This window comes from Artemia franciscana, chromosome 13 (genome assembly GCF_032884065.1).
Source record: "Artemia franciscana chromosome 13, ASM3288406v1, whole genome shotgun sequence".
NCBI classification, from domain to species: domain Eukaryota; kingdom Metazoa; phylum Arthropoda; class Branchiopoda; order Anostraca; family Artemiidae; genus Artemia; species Artemia franciscana.
Genome location: NC_088875.1, coordinates 13,261,649 through 13,272,679, shown reverse-complemented (window position 1 = coordinate 13,272,679; position 11,031 = coordinate 13,261,649). Strand labels below are relative to the sequence as shown.

The window sequence follows — 11,031 nt, the reverse complement described above, 5'->3', positions numbered from 1 at the left end:
GCTATTCCGGACGACGCAATTGCCAACGTTATATCATTTTTTGATCGAATTGATGCCAGAATCAGTTTTATCACAAACGTTTTACCAGTACCTCCTGGCGCATCCAAAAAGAAAATTTCACCAACGTTGTTATCGACACAATGCATTATCGTATCATAAATGTCTTTTTGTTCCGACGTTAACTTGGAAATGTTATTTTGTACATACGACAATAGATCACTCGTACTGTAACTTTGTTCAAGATCCAATTCTACACATGTCGAAAAAGCAGCGATACGGTTAGGTGAAGGCATTCCCAAATCCTGAAGAGGTTTGTTTGCCATACGTACGCACAAATCTTCTATAATATCAATTTAATATTAAAGTGATAGCCGTCGGCTCCATCCCAAAAAATGATAGGATATTGTAGGGCATCGTAGCATCGATGAGTTTCAGCAATTCTTAACAACTGAGCGTTTCGCTTATGAAGAATAATATCTCGAGGTAAAACTGATCACCGACCATAACGATTGCCACTTCGTCGATAGTTGGAGCATTGTATCTACGCACATGTTGGCCAGGAGGCGTTTTGTCAGCGGAAATAACAATTTTATGCGTATCAGTAGGCATCAAATCGATTGCTGTTTTGAACAGACGCACAAAATTATTATTTTCGTGGAAAAGATGTTGCAATTGGGAAACGATTGTCCTTTCAATGTTGGGAGAAATTTCGCAACGTGCATTCAATTCAGAATTTCTATCACTGATGAAGTACAATTGTAAAAATTTATGATTCTCGCCTGAGAATGGTAGAAGGGACCCTGCTCTATGATAAATTTGCCCTTTTACTTTGAAAGTAGACATAAATTGATCTGGATTTTCGATTTGGTGATTGCTAATCGACCATTCCCTGTCCCGGTGTCCCGGTCGTCATTTATATCCCCCTGTTTCCCCCGGTGTCCCCGTTGTAGTTGTGTCCCTGCGTCCCGGTCGTCATTTATATTCCCTGTGTCCCGGTCGTCATTTGTATCCCGGTGTCCCAGTCTGTATATACATTCGTTTTTTAGTTTTGTTTTTCTCCTTTATTTTTTTCCTTTTTTTTTCTTTTTTAGTTTATTTAGATTTTTAGATTTTTTAGTTTTTTTATTAGTTTTTAGTTTTTTTTCTTTTTAGTTTTTTTGTAGTTTTTACCTTCTTTTTAGTTTTGTTAGTTTTTTTTTTTACTTATGTCCTGGTCGTCATTTATACTCCCTGTGTCCCGGTGCTTTGTTGATTGCTAATCGAACATTCCTTTTGTCCTGGTCGCTTTCTCTTTGAGTGTCGTCATTAATTTTTTTCTTTTTTAGTTCTTTTAGTTTTTACCTTTTTTATTTTTTTTATTTTTTAGATGAAAATTTTTTTTAGTTTTTTCCTCTTTTTTTTAGTTTTTTATTGGTTTTTACCTTTATTTTAGCTTATTTTTCAGTTTTTCCTTTTTTTTATTTTTTTTTATTTTTTATTTTTTTTAGTTTTTTACCTTTTTTTAGTTTTTTTTTTTAGTTTTTTAGCTTTTTTACTTTTTTTATTAGTTTTTAGTTTTTTTTGTAGTTTTTGCCTTTTTTTAGTTTTTTCAGTTTTTTTTTTAGTTTTTTATTGGTTTTTACCTTTATTTTAGCTTATTTTTCAGTTTTTTCCTTTTTTTTTAGTTTTTTTAGTTTTTAGTTTTTTTAGTTTTTTACCTTTTTTTAGTTTTTTTAGTTTTTTTAGTTTTTTAGCTTTTTTATTTTTTTTATTAGTTTTTAGTTTTTTTTGTAGTTTTTGCCTTTTTTTAGTTTTTTTAGTTTTTTAGCTTTTTTATTAGTTTTTAGTTTTTTTTGTAGTTTTTGCCTTTTTTTAGTTTTTTTCTTTTTAGTTTTTTTGTAGTTTTTACCTTCTTTTTAGTTTTGTTAGTTTTTTTTTTACTTATGTCCTGTTCGTCATTTATACTCCCTGTGTCCCGGTGCTTTGTTGATTGCTAATCGAACATTCCCTTTGTCCTGGTCGCTTTCTCTTTGAGTGTCGTCATTTATTTTTTTCTTTTTTAGTTCTTTTAGTTTTTACCTTTTTTAGTTTTTTTTAGTTTTTTAGATGAAAATTTTTTTTAGTTTTTTCCTTTTTTTCTTTTTAGTTTTTTATTGGTTTTTACCTTTATTTTAGCTTATTTTTCAGTTTTTTCCTTTTTTTTAGTTTTGTTTTATTTTTTATTTTTTTTAGTTTTTTACCTTTTTTTAGTTTTTTTAGTTTTTTAGCTTTTTTACTTTTTTTATTAGTTTTTAGTTTTTTTTGTAGTTTTTGCCTTTTTTTAGTTTTTTCAGTTTTTTTTTTAGTTTTTTATTGGTTTTTACCTTTAATTTAGCTTATTTTTCAGTTTTTTCTTTTTTTTTAGTTTTTTTTTAGTTTTTTTTAGTTTTTAGTTTTTTTAGTTTTTTACCTTTTTTTAGTTTTTTTAGTTTTTTTAGTTTTTTAGCTTTTTTATTTTTTTTATTAGTTTTTAGTTTTTTTTGTAGTTTTCGCCTTTTCTTTAGTTTTTTTAGTTTTTTAGCTTTTTTATTAGTTTTTAGTTTTTTTTTGTACTTTTTGCCTGTTTTTAGTTTTTTTTAGTTTTTTAGCTTTTTTATTTTTTTTTATTAGTTTTTAGTTTTTTTTGTAGTTTTTGCCTTTTTTTAGTTTTTTCAGTTTTCAGTTTTGTCACCTGATCCAGTTTTTTCAGGTGACGTCACCTGATCCATCCACAGACAGACAGACAACTTATTTTTATATATATAGATATATATATATATATATATATATATATATATATATATATATATATATATATATATATATATATATGGATAGATATATATATATATATATCTATATAAATATATATGTATATATATATATATATATATATATATATATATATATATATATATATATATATATATATATATATATATATATATATATATAATATATATATATATATATATATATATATATATATATATATATATATATATATATATATATATATATATATATATATATATATATATATAATAAATAACTTGTCTGTGTCTGTGTGTGTTTAGTGACGTCATGTTTCTGTATCAACTGACGTCATGTTTGTTGATTGACGAAATTACACAACGGGATATCGGGACACAAATGACGACCTCTTGAACATGCAACAAATAATGGTCCATGGGAAAACAATCCGTATTCAGATCAATACCTCATGATTCTAATGATTGCCCTTGAGTTTTGTTGATGGTGATTGCTAATCGACCATTCCCTGTGTCGCCGTCGTCATTTATATATCCCCCTGTGCCCCCCGGCGTCCCCTTTTTAGTTGTGTCCCTGTGTCCCGGTCGTCATTTATATTCCCTGTGTCCTGGTCGTCATTTGTGTCCCGGTGTCCTAGTCTGTTATTTCTTTTTGAGTGTCCCGGGCGTCATTTATATTCCTTGTGTCCCGGTGTCCCGGTCGTCATTTATATCCCCCTGTGGCCCCTGGCGTCCCTGTTGTAGTTGTGTCCCTGTGTCCCGGTCGTCATTTATATTCCCTGTGTCCCGGTCTTCATTTGCATCCCGGTGTCCCGGTTTGTATATACATTCGTTTTTTAGTTTTGTTTTTCTCCTTTATTTTTCATTTTTTCCTTTTTTATTTTTTTTTCTGTTTTAGTTTTTTTTAGTTTTTTAGCTTTTTTAGTTTTTTTTCTTTTTAGTTTTTTTTTTAGTTTTTTTCTTTTTACCTTTTTGATATCTAATGCCAATTTGTCGCTCTGCATGAGCAAATTAGAAAATACTTGAAAAGGAGGATGTGGCTTAAAACCGTCTCAATGGAATGGTACACACGACACCTTTTAATTCAGAATGGAATCTTCAAACACACATCGGACAATAATAGCGCATTAACCACCTTTGTTATATTTTGAGGCGTCACATAAAACCCAACTAATCTTTGTATATGAATATAATACCCCTTTCTTTCTTTACGTTCCCCTCTTCAAATTCTGTATCAGACTATAATACTTTAACAGCAATCTTTAAATTTCCAATGACTCTCTAAAAAATGTAAATCCTCTTAAGTGTTACAGCATATTGTCTCTTTAAACAGTAAAAATCTATTTTAAGAAACTCCACCCCTTCCATGTCCCCATTAACTTTCAAATCATCCAAAATCGTCTCAGTAGCATCATCTTTCAGGGGTTCAAGGGCCACCACAAGGACTGTGTATCTAAAGCACTAAATCACTTAAGTTTTTTAACGGAAAGTAAAGGGCGACATTAAAACTTAAAACGAACAGAAATTACTTCGTATATGAAAGGGGCTGCTTCCTCATCAACGCCCCGCTCTTTGCGCTAAAGTTTGACTCTTTCTCTTAACTCTACTTTTTAAAACAGTTAAAAAACTTTAGCATAAAGAGCGGGGCGTTGATGAAGAAGCAGTCTCTATATACACGAAGTAATTTCTGTTTGTTTCTATTTGTAATTTCTATTTGTTTTAATTTCTATTTGTAATTTCTATTTGTTTTAAGTTTTAATGTCACTCCTTACTTTCAGTGTTAAAAAAATCTTTTTTTGTATTCAATTTAATTTAATAACGATACATGTATTGGCATTGCCTTTGCCCAGCCATGTCTCATATAGTTAATGGTAACAAACCGTAAGTAAGGAGCGATTTGGCTCAATAGTAACCAAAACTCTAAAAATGGAATCTTGATACATATAGATATATCAAAAGAATCAGATTAATATGTTGATTAAATTCATATACAAATCATCAAGTTTAGTGCTACCCATCAAAAATTATGAGCCCGAGAAAATATGCTTGATTTTTAAAAAAGGTAAGGAAAAACCCATAAAAGCCAAGGGATCTTAATTAAAATCACACCATCACCCTATGTAGATGTTTCAAGCTCCCATATGCAAAAATGTGGAATTTTTATTTTTTGCCCGAAGAAATATCACGAATGCATGTTTATTTGTTTGTTTTTATCCTTCTTTTTAATTTCCCCAAGGGTAGTCGCATCGAACAAAGTGTCCTAGAATATCCACGAAGGGCTTACTTGAACGGAAACTAAAAGTTATAGTGGCCTTTCTAAGTGACCAATAAGATTGGAGGGCAACTGGCCCCCCTGCATCCCACTCTTTTTTCCGAAGAGTCACACGATAAAAATTCAGAGATAACCATTTTGCTCAGCATAGTCGAAAAGCCCCATAACTATGTCTTTGAGGATAACATAACCCTTAGAGCCCCTTTGGAAAGATTTGTAAGTCGTGAAACTTGCCCACTTTTTACGTATAGTATTTCTTATTCGGAAGTATACAGACATTTTCTGGGGAGGGAATTTAATCCGAGGGAGATTTTCTACTGGGATAATCTTCCTTGGGGAGGGAAATTACCATAGGTTGAGCTTCTAGGAAAATTTTTACTATGGAATATGCCACGATTCCTATACAAAATTATTTTTGTTTGTCTTACTTTTTCTTTGCAGACTCAATTTTACATGTGAGATATCAAGGAGAATTGTCCAAGGGAAATATTTACCAGATTGAAATTGTCCAGGTTATCTTTCCATAGATGGTGGGGCTTTCCAGGGGAGAAATTCTCGATGTGGGATTTTTCCACAGGATAAATTCTCCAGACGGTATTTTCTGTAGGAGGGCCATTCTACTTGGTGGCGGGGGAGATGAGAAGAATTTTCTAAGGATGGTATTTTGGCATGATTTTAGAAACAATCAGAAATAAAAGTCTTTTCAACTAAAATTGAGATAAGAAAAAATTTTCAGTCAAAATCATCCGCAAGAAATTTTCTGTGGATCATTTTCGGCTAGAATGGAATTGTCTGGATCCTTTTTTATGTACAAAACAATTTCTGAGCGTTTTAAGTTTTAATGTCTCCACTGTCAGTTAAAAACTTGTTTTTTTGTTTTTTTTCATTTAATCATAAAGAAATGCAAACTTTTTCATGAAAACTTAGCATGAACTGGCTTCTAGTTTTAGCTCATTTGTGAATAGTGGATAATGTATCTATACCTTTACTGAATATTTTTACCTCTAGGAATTGTTATCAATGTTTTATTGGATTTCAGATCTCTGTATAGCAATGACCTAATCTGAAAGTTTTCTTAGCAATTTCTAAATAGTTAAAGACAAACTTTATTAATGCTCTTGCAACATAGTAGCCTAGTTACTACAAGTTTCTTATTTTTCCTACTAAACTTTAAAAACCAACACTAATTGATGAACTAAGGACATATTTATATTAACATTGCTGACATTGTTCAAGGTTTTCTAGTTTTCAGGTATTTCAATTTTGTAGTAAGATGACAAAAGGTAATGTGTAAGTTCATCAGTATTATAAGCTGACTTTGGTACACTTTTCCAGAGCCACAGTTTGTGGCTCTGATAAAAGTTGATCTCTTAACTTGTCGACAATATATTTTAAGTTGGTTGTTTTAAATTGACTTAAAAGTTCATCAACAGACTTCAATGCTTCTATATAACTTTGAAAATCAGTCGATAAAAACTCTTGTTTATTTTGTATGATACTATTAATGCATCAGCTAAATTCCATTCACTTCTAATTAGACTGTCTAAACTCATTCCGATTAACTGAGTTGTATAGTGAGCTTTATATGTGGATTAGGCATCTTTCTGTTGATTCATATGTATCACCGAATTTTCAGTAAAATCTATCATCCTTAGAACAGATTTTTCGCCATTATACCTTCTTTCTGACTTTTCTGCAATAAACGAATTTTTGCTTCAAATATGGAAATGAAACTGTTCCCAACAACCGTTAAATTCTGAATCTGACTTTTTTTTATTGTCTTTCCCATCTTTGCCTTTGGCTCCAATTTCCCCAAGGACAACATTGTCTTGTCTTCCAGTAAATTTTTCACCTGATCCAATAGTGCAACTTACCATTGTATCGAGTTGGTTCTCCTTCCCATGTCAAACTCGAGTTTATGTTACCTCCAAAATCTTATTTTCTCCACCTCTACCTCCAAGACCTCCAAAACCACCATTACCACCCTTTATTCCTTTTCCATCTTGGGCGAATACAGTATAATACAACACGATACTACCATACTATGCGATGGTAGCCATGGTGCCTCAGGGCTGACCTGAATCGCCAATCATCCCTGTTGCTCCAGGCGTGGCCCCAGTTGATATACGTTCAAAAGTTTGTGCATAAGTCCGAGTTTGTCCGCAGTCACTATCACTTCTAAAATATTTGTTGTGACCACCTCTTCCACGTGTGCGTATTTTGTCGACTGTATACATTAGATTTAATTCGTTAGGGCTTAAGGAATCATAATACTATTTGTCATAAAGGCTAGGAAAAATAACCCGATTCTTCCCGTGTTCTTCTTTTAAACCAGGAACAATCTCCACCATTGCCACCATCCCCTCCATTTCCAATGATTTTTAACACGCCACCTTTGACAGCAAAATGAACTTTTATGAGAACAGTTCCTCCACTTAGGCAAATCAAGCCCGGTTGACCAGTTTCTGGCTTTGGAGGAGAAGGAGGTTCAGTTAGATGGACAGTAGAACCCTTAATATTGATTTGAAGATACCCAGTTTCAACTAATAATATCTCAAGTGGTCTAATAGTATATCCATATGCTGTTGTATTAAAACAAATTATACTAAGTTCTTCTATATCAGATCCAAGCGATGATAGAATTGATGGCAGGTCACAAATCTGGTCAAAGATTCTTGTCTTTTTGCCATTTGAGACAATATTAGGAGTTATACTGAAAAAGTCAAACTGGAATTCAGTTGGATTCATTTGATTGATAAAGATAATTCTGTTCTTCATTCTTTTTAAGCATTTACTGAAGGTACTTTCAACGTATCTAAGAATTGCTTGTACTTTTTTCAAGGAAACCCATACATTACAGGGAAAAACAGATGAAAAAACACCAAACTTTGGCTTTTTCATTATAATATTTTGCACACTTGCAAAGGCTTTAAGAGCTTTGTTAATTTTCCTTGCTGATTTTACAAATTCAAGTATACTAATCCCAGATTTTAAAAGTTGTTCTGCTTCGACACGTTCAGTACAGGCATAAGCCGTTCTTTGCTCAGAACAGAAACCAAAAACTTCTTCTTTTTCTTCATCGAACAAGTCTGCTACCTTATGGCTTCTTTTAAAATTTCCAAAGGTAATTCATTAATTTGACTTCAAAATCTAGAGATTCCTGCTGAAAAGTGATCTTTCAAACAGTGATGAATTTCTGATCGTAAGTACTTGCATAACGGGAGGAATTTTAGCAGCAACGACTAACTATTGCTTAAAGTCATATTAAAATAAAAATACAGGAGCTTTTCTAAAGAGTCTATCAAGCGAGGTTGAACTATATTCCATTCTTTAATAACAATATTTGTATGTCTTTTACTTTTGCCTTCTTCCAACAGTACAGCTAACACACAGGACTTTGTAGAACTTGTAGAACAGGATATTGATACGATTATTAAAAAATTAAAACCAGGGGCTATGGGCCCAGACAGGATTCACAATGAGATGCTGTCCAACATGTCCCCCCTGCTTAAGGCTTCTGTCTTAACTTTGTTTAATAGGTCCATCAAGGAAGGTTATGTCCCATCGCTTTGGAAAAAAGCTGCAATAATACCAATCCTGAAACCCCAAAAGGACCCTACATCCCCAAAATCATATCGCCCAATTGCCTTGACTTCATGCCTCTGCAAGCTAATGGAGAGACTGATAAAAAAGAAAGTTCTACCAGAAATTGAGAAAGTAGTTCAGCCAGAACAACTAGGCTTCCTGCCCCAACGCAGTACAATAGACTGTCTTGTGAGGCTTGAAAATCAAATAAAACAGGGATTCCGCCTAGGAAAAGAAACTCTAGCTGTTTTCCTTGATATGACTTCAGCATTTGACAGAGTGAATATCCCTACTCTAATGGCTAAACTAAAGAAGCTAAATATTAGCCCTCAAATCGTGGAATGGATTGGTAATTTCTTGACTGAGAGGAAAATAGAAATAACTTTAGAAAATCATTCGTCTGGCTTTTTTAGTGCTCCAAATAATGTGGGTCTCCCCCAAGGAGGGGTACTAAGTCCTTTATTGTTTTTAGTATATTGTCACGATATAAACTTAGATACGATACTGGGTTGTAAACTATACTTATATGCTGATGACATTGCAGTAGCTGCCTCCTCTCGAGATAGGGGATGCCTTAAGGCTTCAGTCCAAAAAGCCCTGTATTACTTAGAAAATTGGACAATGGAAAACTACATGTCATTTTCAACAGAGAAGTCAGTAAGTGTTCTTTTCTCAAGGAAAAATCGAACAAATGTTCAACCCCCCATTGTGTCTTTAGCAGGAGTGGACATCCAACATGCAGAGAAATTTTGCTATCTAGGAGTCTTACTGGATTCAAAGTTGCTATGGACTAACCACATCGACTATCTTGTTGGTAACCTGAGAAGTAGGGCAACCTTTCTCAATGCAATCTGCCTCTCTAAAAGAGGAGCCCCATATTCTTGTGTTTCAAAACTAATTGGAGCAACAATCACCAGCAAACTGGACTATGGTAGCATGTTCTATAAGGGAGCAACTAAGCATAACCTCCAGAAACTTGATTCAGCTTTTAATCAAGTTCTCCGACGAGCTCTAGGCTGCTTAAAAACCACCCCCACCCCAGCCCTCTACTGTGAGCTTGGCGTCACATCACTTCAGAGGAGAAGAAATAATCTTCAAGCCCGTTACTTTCTAAAAAAAATGGGATCAACAAATCATATTGTTTATAAAGAATGCATTGCTACATGGAATCAAGATCTCCAGTTTAGACCAAGGTTTTCCCCTACAGTCTATAAATATTCTTGTCTGATGAGTAATGCTGGCCTTCCAGGCCTAGTTCCAACCCCAAATATAGATTACCTTTCCTCACGCTTCAACGGAATAGGTAATGTAATTAATTTAGCTCTAGATAGTAGAATTAATGATTCAGGAACAATAATTTTAAAATTAAAGTGGTATAGGCTGACTCTGCAATGGACTGACTTTACTCACATATATACTGACGGATCTAAGTCGGAAATGGGTGTAGGCTGCGCTTTTGTAGTCCCGTCAACTGGTACTTCTTGCGGATTTAAGCTACCTGACAAGCTTACTGTTTTTTCTACAGAAATGATTGCTATTTATCAAGCACTTCTTTATATTAAGTCAAACGGTATAGTTGGTAGCTTTTTGATTTGTTCTGATTCTCTATCTGTGTTAAATTACTTAGCTATGAAACGAAATGATGCCAAAGAAACTGCTGCACAAATTGAAAAAATAGTTGATGACCTTCTAATACATGGTTATGATCTACAACTTACATGGGTCCCAGCACATGCAGGTATTCCTGGGAACGAGTCAGCTGACAAAATGGCAAAATGGGCTTGCAGAAGTGGTGAATTGTTGGATGTAAACTTGTCCCTGGGTGAATATATTCAGGGTTACGAGGACAAATCCGCAATTGATGAGAAAGCTGATTTCACAAGAAAGTCCACTAATACAATCTTGGATCTATATGATTTTAAGCCTCCTCCATTGGACCTAATTCACAGTGAGAGGAAAATTGCCACAACAATATTTCGAATCAGATCTGGCCATGCTAAAGTGAATTCTGTTCTCTTTAAATGGAATTTGGTTGACTCCCCAAATTGCATTGTATGTAATGTATATGAAGATGTCCGCCATGTTATAATGTCGTGTAAAAAGTATTATATCCAGCGTGAAATATTAAAAAGAAAAGTTCTAAAACTCTTTGGTGCCTTTACTTTCCGTGCGGTGGTGGGTCATTCATCCGCCCCTCCGTGGGCTCGTAGGGTGTCTGTTTCTGCACTGGGTTGTTTTATTAGAACTTCAAGTTTATTCGATGTGCTTTAACAGTCTTGGGTCATGTTGTATCAAGTCAAATGTTTATTAATGTATTCAATATATTGTATAAGTTTAATGTGTTTCCCACGAAATTTAATGTAAATTGTAATTTACGGCTGTAAATACTATAGAATTAATTAGGGT

General features: G+C 33.4%; 1 protein-coding gene across 1 annotated transcript; it reads left to right on the top strand.

Annotated features, from left to right (window-relative positions):
- The first annotated feature begins 8,535 nt into the window (after positions 1 to 8,535).
- On the top strand, positions 8,536 to 10,896 carry LOC136034259 (uncharacterized). Its single transcript, XM_065715400.1, has one exon. The coding sequence runs from the start codon at positions 8,536 to 8,538 to the stop codon at positions 10,894 to 10,896; it is 2,361 nt and encodes a 786-aa protein (XP_065571472.1).
- Positions 10,897 to 11,031: the final 135 nt, after the last annotated feature.

Coding starts and splice junctions, on each gene's coding strand:
- LOC136034259 (XM_065715400.1), top strand. CDS start 8,536: ATGTCCCCCCTGCTTAAGGCTTCTGTCTTAACTTTGTTTAATAGGTCC.